We start from the raw sequence: 19,694 nt of genomic DNA on the forward strand, positions 1-19,694 counted from the left end.
TTTTTTTAAGGGCTTTAGAATAGCAACCCAAATGAAAACAGCACCTTGGCTTCCAAACTGAAGTACTTCATGACTGTTGAAAAAGAAAATTGGCATTTCTGCATCAGTTAATGTCACCCGGCAGAGCTGTGACCTGCTGACACCAGCTTGTGTCCTTGTGGCACTGCAGTCAGTAGCAAAGCCTTATTGATGTCACATGTGTCCAGATGCCTCCTCTGTGGCTCTGTTCATGTCTGTTCTGCAAATGAAAATACTGACACTCCCACCAACTTCATTGGGTTGAAACATTCCTGGGAAAAGAGTAGTGTTGGCCCAAGGAAGGAGGAGAGCATGGTGCTGATAACACCAGCAGCAGGTAGTGCCTGTGCAAGAGGCAGTGCTGCTTTCTGTCTTGTCTTAACCTCTGAGGCATGTGAAGTGTAACATTTTTTATTAATTTAGTAATTACAGGTATGTTGGATATTATTTTTAGCTGTTTAATCTCACTGCTTATTGACCCAAAGGGATTTCTACCTGCAGTAAGTCCCAGAGTGTGTGGTGTCCATTGAATAGTTCACATCCTTTGCCCTTCTAAATCACATAATATTTTTCAATCTTCAGCCTGCACTTTCTCTGCTGGTGAAAAACATCTCTCCAGGAAGATGACACAAAGAGCTAATATGGCAGTAGATGGTCTTACCTGAAGCCACTTTAGTAGTAAATATGGCAAGGGCTTGTTAACTGAGGATGTGGTTTGAGAAAGAATTGAGGCTCTACAATAGATGGTTGGTTGTGTTGCAGATTTTATCCTATCTTCTCTGGCTTTCTAAGACAAGCAGTCCAAATCTGCTTTCCTGTGTTAGGCTTCTCCCAAACCCTGCAGATGAGTTATGAATAAAGGATATGGTATCCCATGTGAGGAATCTGTGCTGTTTTCTCTGAAGTTACAGTAGCAATCTTTATGTAATTATGTCTTATGTGACATCTGGGTTTTAGTTTTAACATACTGCGTTGTGCAGAAGTCACCACTGAATTGTTAGCTATGAAGTTCATTCCACATCCTGTAGTGACTCAACTTCTAAAGTCTCATACTACACATGTGAATCTACCTGGCTCATGTGAAAATATTTGTATATATAAAGAAGTATAGATATGCATGCAGCTGTTTAAAGGATAAATCCTCTGAAGTACCAGTATGTCACTCTTCCTGCAGCAAAGCGCCAATCACACACTTGATTTTCAGTGTGTGTTTTAACTACTGAAAGTCAAGCCTGGCTTAAATGCATGTCTGATTGGAGACAAAGGGCTCAGTTGCCTTTAGGATGGAATATTTAATTGCTCGGATTGTGGCAGCAATTACATAAATGAGATCACCATGAAAGAGATTATATTATTTTTTTAAGATTTAAATAATAGCACAAGGTGGGGTTTGTTTGTTTGTTTGTTTGTTTTGTTGGGATTTTTTCAATATATATTCTTAAGCAGTAAGCTATGTTCTCTGGGTCAGACTAATGTGTGAAAGCCAGTAGTGAGATTTTGTGTTCCTCTGTGCTCTCTTGAGAGAGCAGCAGGAACGCAGGAGGTACGAGGCTGTTTACACTCCCTTCAAGGCTGCAGCCATGCTGTTAGGGGATGCATCTCACCAGCCTTCTGCATGTGATGGCTTTGTTCTTGTATTCTGATGAGGCATTAAATGCATGTTTCAAATGTTTATGCTAACTAGATAGGTGCTTGCTTTATGGGATTGTTTTTATCAGGAAATCTTAAAAAGGGTTTGGGGATTTTGTTACGTGTGTATTAATAAGTATGATTAATATTTGGGTGCGCTGGTATGAGAAAGGAGGAATCAATCTAATGAGATTACTAATTTTCAGTAGTATTTTTGTCTAAATATTACACATTATTTTTAGTTAAGGGACATTTTGGAATTTGAATCTTTGTGGAAAGCACTTAGCCCTGCTGAGATGATGGCAATGTGGTGATTTTGTACATTGCAAGGAAACTTTATCTGGTTAAGATGAAGTGATTTTGTGACATTTTATGTTTTGTAAGGCATACTGTTTTTATTGAAAAGTACTGTGTGTTAAGGCAGCAATGCTTTTGTCTGTGCAAATCCCAGCTGATGATCAGCAGGAAAACGTTCAGAGGTGTATTTATAGTTGCTAACTGCACTGTGTGAACAGAAAAGATCTGTTCAGTCCTGATAAATATTCTGTGAAACAACTGCCCACGTAGACTGGGAACACCCAGAATCACTGAGACCTTTACATCATTCAAGATGTAAATATTCCAAGATGCTCTCTCAACCTTCTCTTTTAATTCATCCCAACAGAGGCAGAATAAATTTCTGAGACTGTTATTGTTTAGAGTTAAAAAAATTATAAAAGCCCAATACTGAAAACGTGGAACTTCCTTGAAATTTTGAGGACAGGTGGCAACATGAGCTATGCTTGTTCACAGAATTGTGGGAGTTTTGTTTTATAGAGCTTTTAAGTTAAAAATGTTGAACTTGATCAGCATATGGTACTGGCTAACCTCATCTCTACCAGCTCTTTTGTTATCTTGTTATTGTTACAGGTCTTAATGACAGTTGTAAGCCATAGTTCTGGATGCAGGGGTTAGTCCACCCTGGGGAGGAGAGGGAGAAACAGCAGTGTGGATTATGGAAATATGAATTGATCTAAAAAGCAGCTCTCTTGTAACAGAATGGGACTCAAAGAAAGACTGGGGAGAAGCTGGTGAAAAGACGATGGAATATGATGTGAAAATGATCATTTGAATGCTTTTCTTTTCATTCCCAGCTGCTGTGTTCTGGTGAAAAGGCACGCATTTGTATATCTTAAGGCTGGGTGAAAAAGGGCCAGATGAATGGAATTACTTGTTAGATATGTTTTCATTTTGAGTCAGATAAATTATGTGCATTTTAATAGACTGTATGCATATGTTAGCTATTTTTTAAAATCATACAGCTGTGATATTGGGGGACTACATTTTGCAGAAGTAGTTTTTTCTCTGTTTGCTCAAATAAGTACAGAATTAATATTTGACTGTCCTTCAGATATTCTGTATCAGCCTATTGAAAAGAACTGTTACTGATTTGGCTTATTTCAAAGCCAAATCAGATTCCAGCCTACAGTGATGTGCCAAACCAAAGAAGAAAAAATTAACTGATGGCTGAAATAGTGATGACAATCATTTGGAACATCTTCCAGAAAGACTGCCAAATTGTCATATGTGATGTCGTTGTTGATTGACCTGAACTGCCCTCAGAACAGTCGAGTCTAATGTCCCCTAATTCCCTATTCTGGGATACCTTATACTTTCTCATCTGCTTGCTAAATTCCCTCCTTCCATTTCAGTGTTCAATTTGTTGCCCATTTTACTTTCAGCATTGCTTTTGTGTCTCAAGGTTACTGCTGCACTAAGTTTAGGAATATCCTATTTAGTGCAACCTCTTTTTATATTAAATACTGGATGTAATATGCCTGAACTCTGTGTTTGGTTCTTGGCTCTTCTTCTGTCTTTCTTGATAGTTTTCTGCAGAACTGGGAGAGCATTTGAGGTTCATTGGTTCACTGTTAACTGCTACAGGTATTTGAAGTGTCACTTCAAATGATTTCCTTATATTTTGTTAAATAAAATATTCTTTTACATATTGCTTCTGTTAGGAAATGGTCTGGGATCAACTTGCATAATCCATGTATGATGAAATCAAGGAACCAGGCAAAGAACAAGCCTTGATGGGACTGAGATCAGGACAGGAGCAGCAGAGGACTTCAGGAGCAGCAAGAACAATGCAAGGGTGATGAGTGGACTGCAGCTGGAGGGATCCAGACTACTTGGTTTGGACCAGGAATAAGGGGAAGTGAAGCAGTTTCAGGCAGGGGATCAGGAAGGAAAATACATGAATATCCCGTTATATCCATCAGAATATAACTATTTCTGGTGCTCATTACCTGTGTAGAAGTTTTCAAGGCATTATGAACTACCTGGCTGATAGACTGTTTGCTTCTCCCCTAAGCAGAGGTGTTGTGTTTCTGGGTTTTGTGTGTTGGTTTCTGCCTGCAATCAATAATTAAATGTACACTTGATAATGATAGATCAACATATGAGAAGTCACCTGTCTCTGAGGGTACAGTGCACGCTTATCTCTGCCCTGTATCCTTCACCGGGCACTAATGACCGTGATTAGGGAAAACATTCTGGGCCAGTGAAGACTTGATGCACCTGTTCTTGACTTCTAAGCTAAACTTTGGAAGAGGGAAGACCTCTTTCAATTCATAGAGAAATCCTACTGTAGCAACAGGATTTTTGCTCATTTTTCAGTAAATGTTGTGAATACTTGGGTAAGATTTATGAGTGTCTTCTCTGAGCATGCGCCTTTTCATTCTTCTGGATCAAATGAAGCAGCTGAAAATCTTCTTGGCTGTAGCTGCTTGTGCTGCCTGGCTTGCTGGTTAAAGCTGCCTCCCTCTTTTCTTAGCTGTTCAAAGTTAGCTTATGCTATATCAGAGGTTGTAGCTAAGCTGATTGACTGAGTGCTGAGGTGCCTGACTGATGCTCACATGCAGGAACATCAGCCTGCAATTGTAGCTGAGTAATTACTGGCAATAAAGCTGCCAGAGGCTTTGAGCAGGGAGCCAGAAGGTCTGGACAGGCTCAGCCGGTGGTAAAGCGAATGTACATTGCATATCTTCTTGGGAAAAAGGCACTCAGTTGTATGGTCACTGCATTTTATCTTTTGTGATAATCAGTTGTCTGCATTGGGTAACAATTGGGTATGTTGGCACTTTAAATTTATGCTTGTTTGCTTCTTCCCTTTCCCTCTTTGTTCTTTCATCTGGAGTTGTTACATTTTCCTTCCGTTTTTCAACACACTTGATAATATCTCGATTTAGTACTAAAAAACTATTAACACAAGTGATGGTTACTGAGCTGCATTATTGTGAAGCTTAGAGTGTAACCTATGCTGAGCATGAAACAAGAAATAAGTGTTTCCCTTATGAAAATATCACAAATAGTTTTATTTAAGAAATTATAATCCTAGCAGGTTCCTTAGAAGCTGATTTCCTTTCTCGGTTCCTTTTCTTTTGGCTGTGGATTCTTGTTCAAGAAGCTCAGCTCCTGCACGTCATCAGTTTCACTACCCTGTACAAGGTGGTGTGGTTCCTTGACTTCCCCTGCTGCTGACACAGCCATGGGAGCCAGCACTGTCCCACAGGGCTGCACATTTAGGCATGGATGAGCCCAGACAAGGGTTTCGCTTTTGACTGCCTCACCTCATTTATCTGCATAAATCACTCTCTGCTACAAATGCTTTCTCTCAGCATGGCACCCAAGTTGTTCCTTAACTTCCGTGATGCCTAATTTTGTAACTACTTCTGAGTTTCTGAATTGCCAGTGAAATCAGGATTTCATCATGGCATATGCTGTGCAGTCATTTTATGAAAGAACCAGTGGGAAGTTGTGATTCTGGAAGAGCATCACCTGGTATTATAAGACAGTTTCACTGCTCAGCTTGAGCAGGAACAGTCTGCAGAGCTGGTTCTGACCTCTCTGTGTGCACCAGAACTGGGTTTGACTGGGCAGGCCAGTTGTTCAGAAGAAACCTTGTAGGCAAGGAATAGCATCCTACTCTTTACAGACACTCTCTGTTTCAGGACTTGGCTTTTCAGTAACTAATGCAGTACTTAATAAGGAAAAAATATTTGGAATGTATTTGGAAAAAAATGTGCTTGGTGTTAAAATCAATTTGAAATGTATCAAGTGACATCAGGAGTAGAGTTTGTCATGCTTGAAATGTTATAATTGTTTTTCAGTATATTTCATTTTCATGGAAATGCAGATATTCATTATTTGTAGTGTTCTTTTATAGTTCCTTTTTCTTTTATAAAGAGCTTTTCTTGGCGACTGAGAAGGAAATCTTGCAAATAGGAGCCTTTTGACCAGATTGTCAACTACATTTTAGTCATGATGTTCTTTGATACTGCTTTGCATACATTTCTGAGACTGCAAACTTCACTTTAAAGCAATATATTGAATAGGTAGGGCTGGATATGTTGCAGATAGGCTCATTTCTGTCCCTTGCTGTCAGAATATCCCAAGGTGGAATGGCAGAAATAACAAGTAAAACAAATAAATGTGAACCAATTTCAATTTGCGATTTCTTTTACCGTGTTTTTTTTTCAACGTTGAAGAAACAGCATCTGAACAGGATGTGCAGGAGGTTCTAAGCACTGCTGCCAAAGATGCATCTTAACTCTTGTAAGCAGGGGGAGTTATGAAGAGGTCTTGAGTGAAACAAATATTTCTGCCCCATAGCTGTGCAGGATGACATGGGGATTTTAACCTGACCTTCAGAGACATATGTATTTGGATTTTGAAAATGATGTTTCCTGTAATTCTAGTTAACAGAACTTCTCAGTTGAGTTTCCAGGTAGTGATACAGATGTTGAAAGTATTTATTAATAAAAAGCCACTTTTCCATACAGCATGGTGATAGAAAATTGTGTGCCATACACTGGTGTTCTTTTTTTTTTTTTTTTTTTTTTGCTACAAAATGTACTGAATTTCCTTAAAGACAGTAAATACCACTTTAAAAGTTAAATATTGCCTACATAGTAATCTGAAGAGTAGAGATGGAAGAGCATATTTCCTGTTTTTCCCAACCCTCTGATATTGCCTAGGGAATAATGGTCTCTCTGACATAAGTCAGGGAACTAAGGGAAAACTATTTATTGCTGCATGGAATACTAATGTTACATGGATGTAATATTAGATGTGTGGTGAAGTATTATTTATCTTGTTTTTGTTTGCCGTGCCAGTAGTGGAGGTACATGGCAGCATTTGAATCTAAACTTACTCTAATGGGAACTTCCTCTGGAAAGAAGTGCATTGTCAATTTTTATATTTTTATTATGAGTTCCAGGAAATTTGAAGGGATTTTTCTTCAAGCAGGGAAATTAGCCTGCGCTGAATGTTGGTTTAACTATTCTGCTATTTATAACTGAGCTTGTTATTTTAAAGTGAACTTTGACTCCCTGTATGCTGCACTGGACACAGATATGTCTGAAATAGGCTTTATTTTTATCTGCTTACATGATGAGATTCAGGAACAATTAGACAAACAGAGACTTCAACATTTTATAATTTAGTAAAATATCTGAATTTTAAAACTTGCTCTGTGGTTGTTCAGAAAGTGAGATTAATCATGCAAGATTAGTTTTCCTTCTTGTGAAGTGGCTTTGAAAACTGCTGTAGAAGCAGTAAAAGTGTGCAGCCTGGGACACCAGCCTTAGTCTGCTTTACAGGGCAAGAGCATCCTGCAGTGTGTCTCCAGCTGGAGTGTACCACACCCTGGTACACTGTTGTTCCTAAACAGTGTTCTGGTCCTAAAGGTTTTTTTCATTTCTTTTTGCTGTATTTAACATACTGTTGGTTCTCAGTGCTGTTGCACCAAATATCTATAAGTTAGGTCTCTGAGTTCAGTCCCACGTACAGCTGACCTTCAGGCTCCACTGCCACCTCTATGAGAGTTACTTGTTGATGTGATTTTGCTTCTCTGAGATCTCAAGCTCATCCCATTACCTTGCTGTCTGAAGTCTTCCTGTCCTGCTGCCTCATCTGTCTGTGCCCTTACCTGTGCCCTTGTTGCTGGATAGTGCATAAAGCCACTGGATTAAGCTGCCAAAGAGCTTCAGCTGCTTGTTTGGCATCCTGTCCTGAGGCACATAACTGAAAGGTGGCCAGGTGGAGCAGGTAGGAAGCAGGAGCAAGAGAAATTAAATATAATTGAAATTCTGTAAGTGATCTCATCCTCCTTTGCAGGTATTCAGCTCCTCGTTCATTTTCAACAACAATTATTTTTTTGAATAAGCTTTTGAAATTTGCAGTCACCTTTTAGAGAGCAAGTATTTGGAAAGGCTTGGTGCTTTAGCATTACGAGCAACTTAATCCTTCTGAATGTAGTAATTAGGCTGTAGGGCCTTGCCAGTTGTAGTTTACATGTTAGCCAACTAAATGAGGGTCAAAAGTTGTTTTCAACAGTGGAGTGGAATTTGTTCTGAGGATCAAAAACAATCTAAGATTGTAGAAATGTACACCTAGCTCTGTTTAGTGGAATTTTAATCTTGCTTGAATCCATTAGTGACAACTTCTGCTACAAGGTCTAGAATCTCCTTCCTTCTTGCATGTTTGTCAGGGATGTATGAAGTGTTATGTGGCAGCTGTATTGGGATAGAAATAGCTGTCAAAAAACTCAGCACTTTCCACAACTTAGTCTGAAAAATGTTAGCTGAAAAGAAGCGATCTATTTTTAGGGAGCTGCTATTGCACAAATTTTCTGTCTTCTGTGAATAGAAGTGTTGCAACAGGTGGAGCTTAGAGGGCACGTGTAGGGTCTGTGTTTTGACACCCACACAGCACTGAGAGTTGCGTGTGACACAGTTGTGTTACACCCATCCTGTGGTGTCACACTGCAAGTGATATGGTGCGATGTGCACAGTACTTTTGTGGGACTGCCCCGTGAATATGACTAGCAAGCCAAGTAGTAACTGCTATTAAATATTATTTTTTCTGTAAAAGAGTTTCAGGGAATTCTTCATAATTTGTCTTTAGACTTAGAGGAAAATCTGAAATATCCGAAGGCGAAAATGCTGGAAGTTAGCTACTGACTGTGTTTCTTTTCAGAATACAGAGTTATCAGGACCTTTATTCCCAGAGAGCTGGCATGTATGAATTCAGAAGCATTTTCTACCACTGTTTACATTGCTTTATAAAATGCTGAAACACAGAATTAGCTGAGTGGGTATCAAAACACGCAAGGAACGCTAAGTAACTCTTACCTTTTAGGCTTCTGTAGTATCTTCTCATTGTAGAGCCAGTGAGCATGACCAGGCCAGGCTGGAGTTGTACAGTGCAACTGATAAAAGCGAATTAATAAAACCATTGCACCATGAGCCTGTGAGAGTGCAGGGTTCTGCTGCTGTGCTGTAGGTATAAGGGAAATATTTTTGCAAATACCATTTCTGTCTTTGCTTAAGCTTTTTTTCAATGGAACCAGCATGCCTTAGTTCACATGATATTAATTTTATTATTTTCTTCTTTGAGTTTGCAGAAGGAATGAGATAGTTGTCCTTTAACTTAACAGTTAAACACAATTGTGTATGCAACAGTAGATGCTTAGTCAGTGTTTGGAAGCAAATAGATAATCTTTTACTTGTGGGGATTTTTACTTTTTTGTTTTTCATCATTATAATTTTCCCCTGTATATGCCTTCTTTATAACACAAGGATCATTTCTGAAAGCATTAATACTGTGAGAACCAGAGGAGGAAATAATTATGGGACATGTGAATCAAAATATTTTGTTTCTGATGACTGGTACAACCTTCTGCCTTCAGAGATAAATACATAATTTTATGAAGTTGTGAATATAAAAGACAATAAATATGTTGGTTTTTTCTGAGAGTGTGTATATTGACTCTGGAGGAAGTCGTGGCTGGGTTACGGAACCTTAAAAATGATGACCCATTAGGAGACAGAGCTCAAATTTTATCCCAGAGAGGCTGCTGCAAGTAGCAACTGTAACTGTACTCAGATAGTAACTGTGAGTGTGAATGTCTCTATAATATCATTCGCATTTTAAATTCGTCTAGGAGCATCTTGGGGCATCTTGTTTTCTTCCATTTAAAAAATCTGAATAGCACCTGTAATTAAGGGAGAAAACGGAGCCCTGGAAGCTAGGTAGGACTTCCATCTATTGATCTGTGTAAACCCGGCTTACGCTGTCAGGGGAGAAGCAGTCAACTGCTGAGCTGCTTTGTCACTGACATAAGCTGAGAGAGGATTTTTTTTTTTCTTGGTGTGTCTATACTGTTTATACACCAGTCTATAGACCTGCTGGCTGGTTGAATTTTAAAGAGTGCGGAGGTTTAAAGACTTGTCCCCCGAGGGATGCTGCTGCCAGTTGGGAAGCGAGCGAGGCTGCTCCGCAGAAGTTGCGCGCACGTGTCTGCCTGGGGAGGGCCGGGCGGCGCTGGGGGAGCCCTGGCCTGTCGCTCGGCCCGGGCAGCGCTGCAAAACACACCCGTAATTTTCAGGTTGTTGAGTCAAAATATTGAGCTAATACCTTCGGTTTTTTTTGTTTTGTTTTCTTTTCCTTGCGTGATAATTTATTCTGAGAGAGTACAATGGGGAACATAAATGAATACATTTCCATACCCAATTCTGAGTCAGTGCTAAGCTCACCAGGCAGCAATTAAAAGCCTTGGTAGTGAGGAGAAAATCACTTCCTATAGTGTGAGAATAGGTGCAGATTTAGAAAAAGAATAAAATGCTGTTTCTTTGGAACAGGAAAAACAGACTTGATGAGCCTGAAGTGACAGACTGTTTGGAAATGTTTAGGAAATTTCTGAGTTAAAAGTTTTTATTTGTTCACTTTGCTCTCTTTTGTTAGAGTTCATTATTGTTACTGCTAGCATCGTGTGCTCGCTCCTGGCTACAGAAATTCAAATGCTTACCTGCCCTGTTTATCTTCTGCTGCTCACCCTTCTGCACTGAGCACTCATTGCAGGCAGGATGGTGCCCAGTGCAGTTCCTTTTGGAGAATATTATATGTACTCCTGTTGTTCACAGTGGAGTTTATAACCTTTTCTAAAATGCATCTGTGGCTTTCACACCCTTCTTTATCTTTGCTAACAAAGTAAAAGTTCTAAAGATTTCTTGAATTCTCCTGTATGACTTAGAAATTCTAGCAACATTGACTTTTTCATTTTGCATCACATGAAGATTTACTGAGGCAGATCATATACTCTTAAAATGTTGCAGACAACATATGCACGTTGTAGTCACAGGTGTCTTTTTCCTGAACAGTTCCTCTCTTGTTGATTAACTTGTGTGGGTTCTCTATATTTTGCACTATCCATTGAGCCTGGCAAATGTTTGAAGTAAATAGTCATTGTAGGGTGTAGGGATTTAAATACATTATTTCCCCTGATGGGAGTTGGCTGTCCAACATGTAGTAAACAGGGTGTTCAGGCTGGAGGGTGCTAACATCTTAGATCAACTTCTTAAACCCTCGTGTGCAGCCCTGGAAATTTGTAATCAATATGCTCTTTTCTGAAAACAAGCCTTGCCGACCAGCTCATGTAAATAGAAATCCAGGTCTGTTGGCCTGCTGCAAAAAGGGAATTCTGCAGCTTTGGACTTTCTCTTCTTGCTGAAGCATTTCACAGGGGGTTTGTTTTCCCAGTTGGGTGCAAGGAAATAAAACCTATTTTCTAGGATCTTGTGAAGTTGTTGTTTAATATTTGCTGCTAAATGATCTGGTAATTCACTTTTTTTTTTTTTTTTTTTTTTTAAGAAAACTGTTGGCTAGTTTGAGAGCATTTTTATATTTTAATTAACACATTTTATTTGCCACTAAACAGCTTCTTAAATAAAATTCTGCACAAAAGAGTGACATTATCCTTTCATACTGTGGTATGAATGTAGATCTGGTGGATTTTTCACCCCCTTTCCTTTATTAATATCAAGGCTTGTTTGTGAAACCTAAAGGGTTAATCATGTAAATTTCTGCTTTGGAGCAGTAGACGATTTCCATAATTTTCAGCATTTGACTATGGAACATGTATAGAGTTGTTATACCTCTCTGTAATTCATTCTGCTGCCAACTTCATTCCCTTTTCTCTGCCTGCATTTTAATTGAAACAACATTTGTATTTTTGAGCCAGGATCTGTCAGAAGTCCCTGTGGCTAGTCTGTGGTACAAGTAGCAGCAGACGTGGCTTACCCATATGGTGTGGTGCTTCTTGTAAAATCCATATGGCCTTGTTGAAGGGAATCCCAGCGGGGATGTGAAGGGTGTTAATACCCTTCAGGCCAGGCCTTTCCCTCCTGGGGCTTCTATGGCATTGTCTTTGCAATCTGCCAAAGCACAAACTTAATTCCTTTTTAATAATCAATTATTTCAGTCCAGGAACGTGTGCTGTATTTTTTTGCAGTCATATATTCCTTGAACTTATTATTTGTTATGAGTATTTTTGGTAATTTTTTTAAAAGCAAACCTTTCAAAAGCCTTTTGAAAAAAACCCTAACTTCATTTCTTTTTGCTTGTATTTTCAGGAAGTGCTGAACAGCGTTCCAAAGTTCTGCTTTCCTTTTGATGTTGAAAGGTATGTGCTACAGTTATCATTTATTTTAAAATATTTTGTAGAAAATTATTTTTAGCATAATTACAAGCAGGGATTTAAAGAAAAGGCAAATGTAATGTACTCCTTAAACTTGCACCTGCAGGTGAGAAAACATACCCTTTGTTTAAGTACATATGAAGTCACTAGTAGGAAACTATCCCAGCAAAATGCAATACCTACAGAATTTTAGGAATATCTCTGTCAAGGTAGAGTTACATTCCAGCTCCTGATTTTGTCTCTTGTAACTGTAAACACCATCTGTGTTACTATAAGGATATAACATAGTTTCCTTCAAGCAGCAAGCTTCATAAAAATGGTTACGGTGCACCAGGATATAAAAACTCATCGAGCAGTACAGACAGCGTGTTGTTTGAGTTCAAAGAAAAGAAGATTTTAATTACATGGAAATAGGTGAATATGCAATTGATTTTTCTCAGAGAAGAATCAAGACCATTATTTATAATTAATTAGTTCATACCTTTCTGGTATCAGTTATGGTCTGGCTTCCGTGTAATGCTGCCAGTCATTTAAATTGTTCATATAAAATGTTTTTATTAATGAAAATATTTATTTGGGCCTGTCAAAATGATTAATGATAATTAATTTAATGGATTGAACTCACTCGGTTTGGAAAAATCTGTATTGTCTGAATTGGCAAAGATTGAATTAGAAGCTTGATTTGCATAATTAATGAAAGATACACGCAGGTAGTGTGCAGGCTGAGCCAATTTCAGAGCAACATGGGCGCCAGTTGTAGATGGAGACTTGGAGATGAGAAGCATCTATCAGATGCAAGAAGCTGCTTGCAGTGGAGGAAAAGCTGGTGTGCGTAGAGAGGACAGAAGAGAGTCTTTACAGAAAAACACACTGGCAAAATAAAGATCTTTATAAACACAACTTCCCTGAAGTAAACTAGGCTTATTTAGTCTTGGATAGATGAATTTAATTAAGTTGTTTGGGTTTTGAACTGGTTAAGCTCACTGTCCTTTAAGCTGTTTTAATGGCTTAACTAATATGGTTGTCAGTGTTAGCTTTAAAGCATTAAAGTCTTTAATATACTTAAGATATGTACAGAATTCTGTTTAAAATTGGTAATGAAGATGAAGAATGGAAATAAAATTTGAGTATAACAGAAAAAGGTGAGGTTCTGTTGCTGCCATCCAGTGGCAAGAAGATAATCAGTGGCAGCGAATAATTGTTTTCAAATAACCTGTCTTACCATAATTATATCTGTTGAACCATTCAGAAGGCATTTAGCTGCTTGTATGAACAGGATGAACTTAATAAACTGTGGGAATACATGAATTTATAGCATAGCTCAGTATCTGAAGAGGTAAAAAACCAAAAAAGTTATGGGCTGTTTGTTGTTTGTTTGTTTATACCCCCTGTGCCTCCTTCCCAGAGTAGGTTTTTTGTCTGTTGGCTTGGCTGCAAAGCTGTGTTCGCAAAGGTGCAAAATTTCTACAAATTTCATAAAACTTGTCAGTTGGACAGAAGGAGTGGAGGCTCCTGGAAGCTGCGATACTGCTGAGGGGAATAAAGCCAATCAGTCTGGCCTGCTGACTGCTCAGGCAGTGCCCTGGTGTCTTTAGAACAGGCAGCTTCCTGCGTAGCTGGGAGCAGAGTTCTGGGGGATTTGTGGGAGAACCAAAGGCAACGTGGGATCATGGGAGTGTAAAAGAGCACAGATGAGGAGGGGCAGAGCTATTGTGGAGGAAAGGACAGAAGTGCTGGAAGCTCATTCAGGAAAGCAGAGAGTTATTTGTGTGAACAATTTATTGGCTGCATGATGCATTTGCCATTTACTACTCAGTTCAAGTGTTTTCTATAATATACCTTACTAATTTTTTTAAACAGAACCAGTTGTCTTCTGCTTTCTCAGTTTAATTCTTTTTATTTTGAAATTTGGAGTGATAAAGAAAAGGTTTGAGAAGAACTCTAAGGTTTTTTATATGGCTTTTTTCCACTGGACATTTAAGATGTGACAATCACTTCAGTGTTTGTCTAGCCATATATGTGCTTTTCACTTGTTGATGAATATATATATGTCTATATAGTTTCTGTCTTTTATGTAGGATCATGGTAGATACTACACCTAATATTCCCAAGTAGTTTACAGGCAGTTTCATTGAAAATTTCTGTACAGAAAACTTTGAACTGAGATAGAAAATATATATTTAATTTATTGAGCATATTGTACTGCAAAGAGCATAGTTTCTCATCCTGTAATATGTGTACTATACATATATAAACTACTTCAAGCATTATCTGAGCCTATTAAGAGCTAGAAATTACCAGTGCAGAAGTGATAACTTCCATTGATTTTGCTGATCAAGATACTTAAAACAAAAAAATGTGACTCTATTTCATAGATTGTTTCTGGGTTCCTACTACAAAGCAGAGCTATAGGGAATGGGGTGTTAATTCTATTATCTGGCTAAATAAAACCAATTGAAGTAGGAAATCTGTGTTCTTCAAATTATGGAGAAAGGAAAGTTAAAGCATAGTAGTAAGATCATTGTCACCCATTTTCCTTCAAATCACCTGTATTAATTACTTAAGGACTTGAACAAAGGCAAGAAATGAAAACATGCATTTGGTATTCTTTTATTCACTATACTACAGTGATCATAGAGATCTAGATTTAGTTCTCACTGTTTGATGCTTCTTGCATCATCTTACCAGACATACTTTATGCAGATGTTTTAAGTAACTGTACGCTACTCGCTCTAATTATCAAAAGTACATACTGTGCATGGTAATTAAAAATCTAGAGGTAACTCCCATTAAATTGAGACTGAAAGTCAAGCCAAAAGGAGTACAATGGTGTAAACAAATTCTTTGACCATGACCTAAACTTTGAGATTTAAAAATAATTTTTTATTGAAAACAAACACATAATTTAATTACTTCTATTTATGGCTTACATTTTATTTTGAAGGGGTTAAAAATGAATTGCATCATAGAAGTTCTTGAGCATTTGCACCAAGTACCTATGTCTTTTTTTGTGAATAACTTTTTTCATGTTTAATAAATGGTGCAATTGTATACCATTCTAACAGTTTGCATGTATATATTTATGAATAAGTAACCTTTACTCTGGTACTCTGGTACTTTTCACATGGTCTAGGAGAATTTAGCATTTGAGGACAGAGATTTTAATTTCCTTTTAGTGTTTTCTAAAGTAGTATTAATGCTTCAGACAAAACCACTTTATTTTCTCTTGCTCCTTGAATCCTCTATGCAAATTCTGCGTGGTTTGCTTCGCTTTTCTTTCTCCAGCCATCTTTTGTATTTTCCTCTCCACCCACAACTCAGATGTAACTTTGCAGAGTCCATACCTTGATCTCTACATGTCAGTTATGCAGCTGAGTGATGACTAATGAGGATGCAACTTCTCTTGTTCCTTTTGGAACCATTTCAGGTTCAGTCCAAAGTTGTGCTACATCATTGCTTGACCCCTCATTTTTATCTGTGCTTTGAGTCTTTGCCATTTCTCTCCATCACAAGTACTTCCCCTCACTCCTTTCGTTCCTTAGTCTTTCCCCTTTCAGCATGCATTTCTCCTGCTGAATGTGAAGCACACAAGCCTCTTTTAGATAAAGCACTTTGGGAACTGCCTGTAGGATCAGCATGGAGACAGTGATGTGTACCTCATTAATTCCCCCATAGTGCTCACCCAGACACAGGGAAGTGTTAGATTTTTGAGTGTAATCAATGGTAGTGCTGCTGTAGAGGATTTCTCCTTAACAGCAGAATGTCACGCAAGTATGGGAACTTATGTGGAGGTTATTTAACTGATAATCTATTAGGGTCAGTGAGTAATGGTAGCAGGAATGACATCACTGTCACTCTGCTGTTTCTGGCTAATGCTGTTTCTGTTAATATTTGTGGTAAAAGTCTGTGCAGAAACACAGACAAGTGCAAAACAATGGCTTGAAATTATGGGATTTGCAGATCTTGTGAAAGGCAGTTACAAGATGTCTTACACAAAAATTCTGCCTTCAGAGTAAATAGTTGAGAGTGAAAAGTAAATAATCAAGGAAGTATTTCAAGCTGTATGGGTGAAGATAAATAAACTATAGCATTTCCTGTACACTTCAGGCATTGCAGTCAGCTTGCAAGATGGGTTGCAAACTCAAAACTGCAACAGAAGTTACACACAATTGAGTTCTTTGCATCTTGTGTCTCACTGCATTCTGGCAATGCTTGTATAATGGTAAATGTATGTGTGAGTGACAAGTGTGAGGCGAGGCTGCAGTGTGTGCACTGTGCACAGGGAAGAGTGTAACTACTGATTTCAGACACAGGTTGCTTAGTTTCTGTGTGTGTGCAGAAGTGGACGTGTCTGAGAGGAAACCTGGGAATGCTGAGGGAGCCACAGTGTGCTCCCATGGATCCATGGCTTGGTGTGATGGTCAGGCTCTGAAACAGAGCTTCTAAACAGGCTTCAGTTGCAACTTAAATACTCCCAGTGAGACTCTTTACTAAGTAGTTGTGGTTTCTTTTAATGCTGCTGTTGTTTTGAAAACATGACCCCATTAACAAGCTAACTGTTCTTTTTATTTGTGAGAATTTTCTGACTTGGTGGCGGCTCTGTCCGTTTTCATATCTTCTGCAGTTTTTTTTGTGTTTTATTTTTTTCCCCTGAATTATGAAGTGTTGGGTTTTTTGGGAGGCGGAGCTCAAATCAGATAGCTGGGTTGGAGCAGAGGAGCCCTCCACACAAGGAGCCTGAGCTGTGGAGTTGTGGATCATGAAATGGGCATGGAAGTGAAGAAAATGATCCCTGAAGCTTAGATTTGGGGGTAGCAATTAGCTGAAGGAGACTGTCTAACCTAGTGTTACTGTCTCACCAGTCTCTCAATCATCTTGTACCTTAACTCCTGGTTTTCAAATTCCTTCTTGAAATGGTTTCTATTCTGTTCTTTGATTTTGGAGAAGTTAGGGTGACTGACTGATGAGTTTGGTTTTCAACATCAGTCTGGGAGGTGAAATACATGTGAAATTTTGAGGTTTAGGTAGCAGCCACCAAAGCCTCAGTCAGAACTGTGTATATAGTTAGTGTCCACGATACTTTACAAGTAACAATACCAGTAACTTTATGACTTATTTTCAAAAGAAAGCAGAAATCTCTATTCCCATGTGTAAGATCTTAAATTTTTTTAAACTTTTAAAAAAATTTATAAAATTTGAAGAAAAAATGATTTCAGACGTCTGCTCTATTCTAAACAAAGTAATTTGGAAGAAGAGCAATTTTTATGGAGTGCAAGGGATAAATTTAATGATTAGATATGCTGTTTTTTGTTTGAAGGAGACATTTGGCTCCTGCCTTAATCAACTCTCTCAAGGTTCCCTTAAAATGAGGCCTGAGCAATGGTTGTAGTGTAAACAAAAATCTTTAAAATTACTCTTTACCTACACCATGGGTACTAAAGAGCCTTTTCTGCATTGTGTAGGTACATAGAAAATTTTAAAACCTATTTTTATTTCTATGGTGAACTATAATAACCTTGAAAGAGCCCATTGTAGTCTGCAGGGTTAATAAGTATTTGCACACATTCTTCATTATTAGTGATTTATTATTGTTGAATTAACATTAAGAGTAAGCATGCAGGGCAAGAGTTGAAGGTAAGTCAAAAGCAAGGCAGAGGAATGAGTGAGGAGAATGTCAGCATTGCTTGGGAATGATCTGTTCCTGCTCTCCCCTTGCAAGTGAGCAGATCATGCTCTCTTCAAACAGCCTACTAGATCAGCATTCTGCAGAAAGGTTTTGCAGCTGGGCTACTTTATCTTCTGCTCCAATATATAGTCTAGATAACATTTTGTTAAGGGAGTTCTGGTATGTAATAATTTCATTTTATCTGTGCCGATTGTCATACTAAGAACAGCTTGAGAGGCATCAATGCTGTGGTCCTGTAGCAGTGCCAGGAGCTTCTGCCTGTTTCTGGAGGGTAGACTTGATTTCTGAGCAACCTGAATGTGCTGCAGTGAAACAGAGAGGCACAAGCCCCAAGTCACTTGGCCAGTGTTTGTTTGCATGATGGAACATGCTATGTATATGTTAAAACTGCAGTGCTAGCACTTCTGGAATGTTTTATACGTCTGGTTTATACATTGTGGTCATCTATCAATAGAAATCCCCATTTATCATTTGTTTTTCTCTTTAAGGCTTACATGTAGTCAGTTTTAATTCTGCTGAAGAGGAGTAAAAAACCAGGCATCCTTGCTACCCCCACATCTTAAGTGGAGTTCTCAAATTAGAAACTCAGAATTAATTCAGTATTTTAAACTGAACAGAAAATGCAGTCCAGATGGATGGTCACTGGCTTCTGTTAGCTGTTCTTTTGAAGCAAATGGGACCAAATGCAAACTTTTGAGTTCTTGTGGATTTTCAGTTTTAGCCTTGGAGTGCTTCTCATATTAAAAATCTGGGACTTGCTGCTCACATCTCTTTCTAAACTGTGTGGGAAGGCAGTTTTCAAGCTGGGCCACTTTTACACTGACTGACAATACATGGAGTTGCCTCTCTTAAAGAAGCAAAGAGACGATACTGGTTTGGAAGTGGTGAGATGGCATTGGAAATACTTTCCACTGAACTCAACCTGGCTGGGCTATTTTTGATAGAAAATACCAAAATTTAAATCTCATTTTTAAAGTGTCCCTGTGTACAGACATTTTGCCTGACATAGGTGTACTGAGTACTTTAAAACCAATTTGGGTTAATATGGTGGTGGAGCATTTCCAGTGCTCCCAACTGAGCAGCTGCTGCTGGGTTTGTGTGTGAGCCCCTGGCCCCAGGGTGTGCAGGGGTGCTGAAACCACAGTGCACATTTCATGGCAGTCTGCTCTCTGCAATAAAGAGCAAAGTGCAGAGATGTGAAAGGGAAAATTGCACGGCTGGCAAGGGAGTAGTAAGGCTTGGTTATTGATGGCTCTGTCGTGCCAGGTATAGTGTGCAGCATCCCAGCTACCCTGAACCTGAGCAAGGAGGGACTGAGCAGAAACCATTGAGTGCTTACAGTGTTTAAACAGAGCACTAGATTGTTCTAGGCAGTTGGAGACAACTGAGGAAAGTGCTTATTTTAATGATCTGGGTTTAATCACTTTACTAAAAAAAGTCCTTAAATTATCATGGGTGGTTATATTGGACTAAGTGTATCTTCTAATGCCATATGCTCAGCACAGGCCTTTGTTTCAGCCTAGTCACTGTATGTTCATGAGGGACTAAACCAGACTGAAAAGAGTGGGACACTCTACAGGCTGGGTAGTGGTACCACTTAACTAATCTTTAAACCTTTGTCATACATGCGTTAAGCAGTATAATGTCCCTATGTCCTGTGTAGCTTCTCTTGCCCTTTGATCAACTGCTACTTTCTTTTTACCTAGGGGGAAAATTTCCTATATTTTGGTGTAGATTTAAAAGACCCCTAAAAAACCAGCAAAAGCCAACCAACACCACAACAAAATGCCCCAACCCATATTACACAGAATAAATTAAAAAAATATTTTGTGCTTTCTGCAC

At 38.7% G+C, this 19,694-nt stretch overlaps 1 protein-coding gene across 6 annotated transcripts in view; it reads left to right on the forward strand.

Moving 5' to 3' along the window:
- Positions 1 to 19,694, forward strand: part of DENND1B (DENN domain containing 1B) — a 256,533-nt gene that overhangs the window by 148,983 nt on the left and 87,856 nt on the right. For all 6 annotated transcript variants that reach the window (XM_085068299.1, XM_085068302.1, XM_085068303.1 and 3 more), the window contains one exon: positions 12,102 to 12,151. In XM_085068299.1, the coding sequence (XP_084924425.1) occupies positions 12,102 to 12,151 (50 nt within the window). The remainder of the gene's footprint in view (positions 1 to 12,101; positions 12,152 to 19,694) is intronic.

Source organism: Lichenostomus cassidix, chromosome 8 (genome assembly GCF_008360975.1).
Source record: "Lichenostomus cassidix isolate B80296 chromosome 8, HeHo_3.0, whole genome shotgun sequence".
NCBI lineage: Eukaryota > Metazoa > Chordata > Aves > Passeriformes > Meliphagidae > Lichenostomus > Lichenostomus cassidix.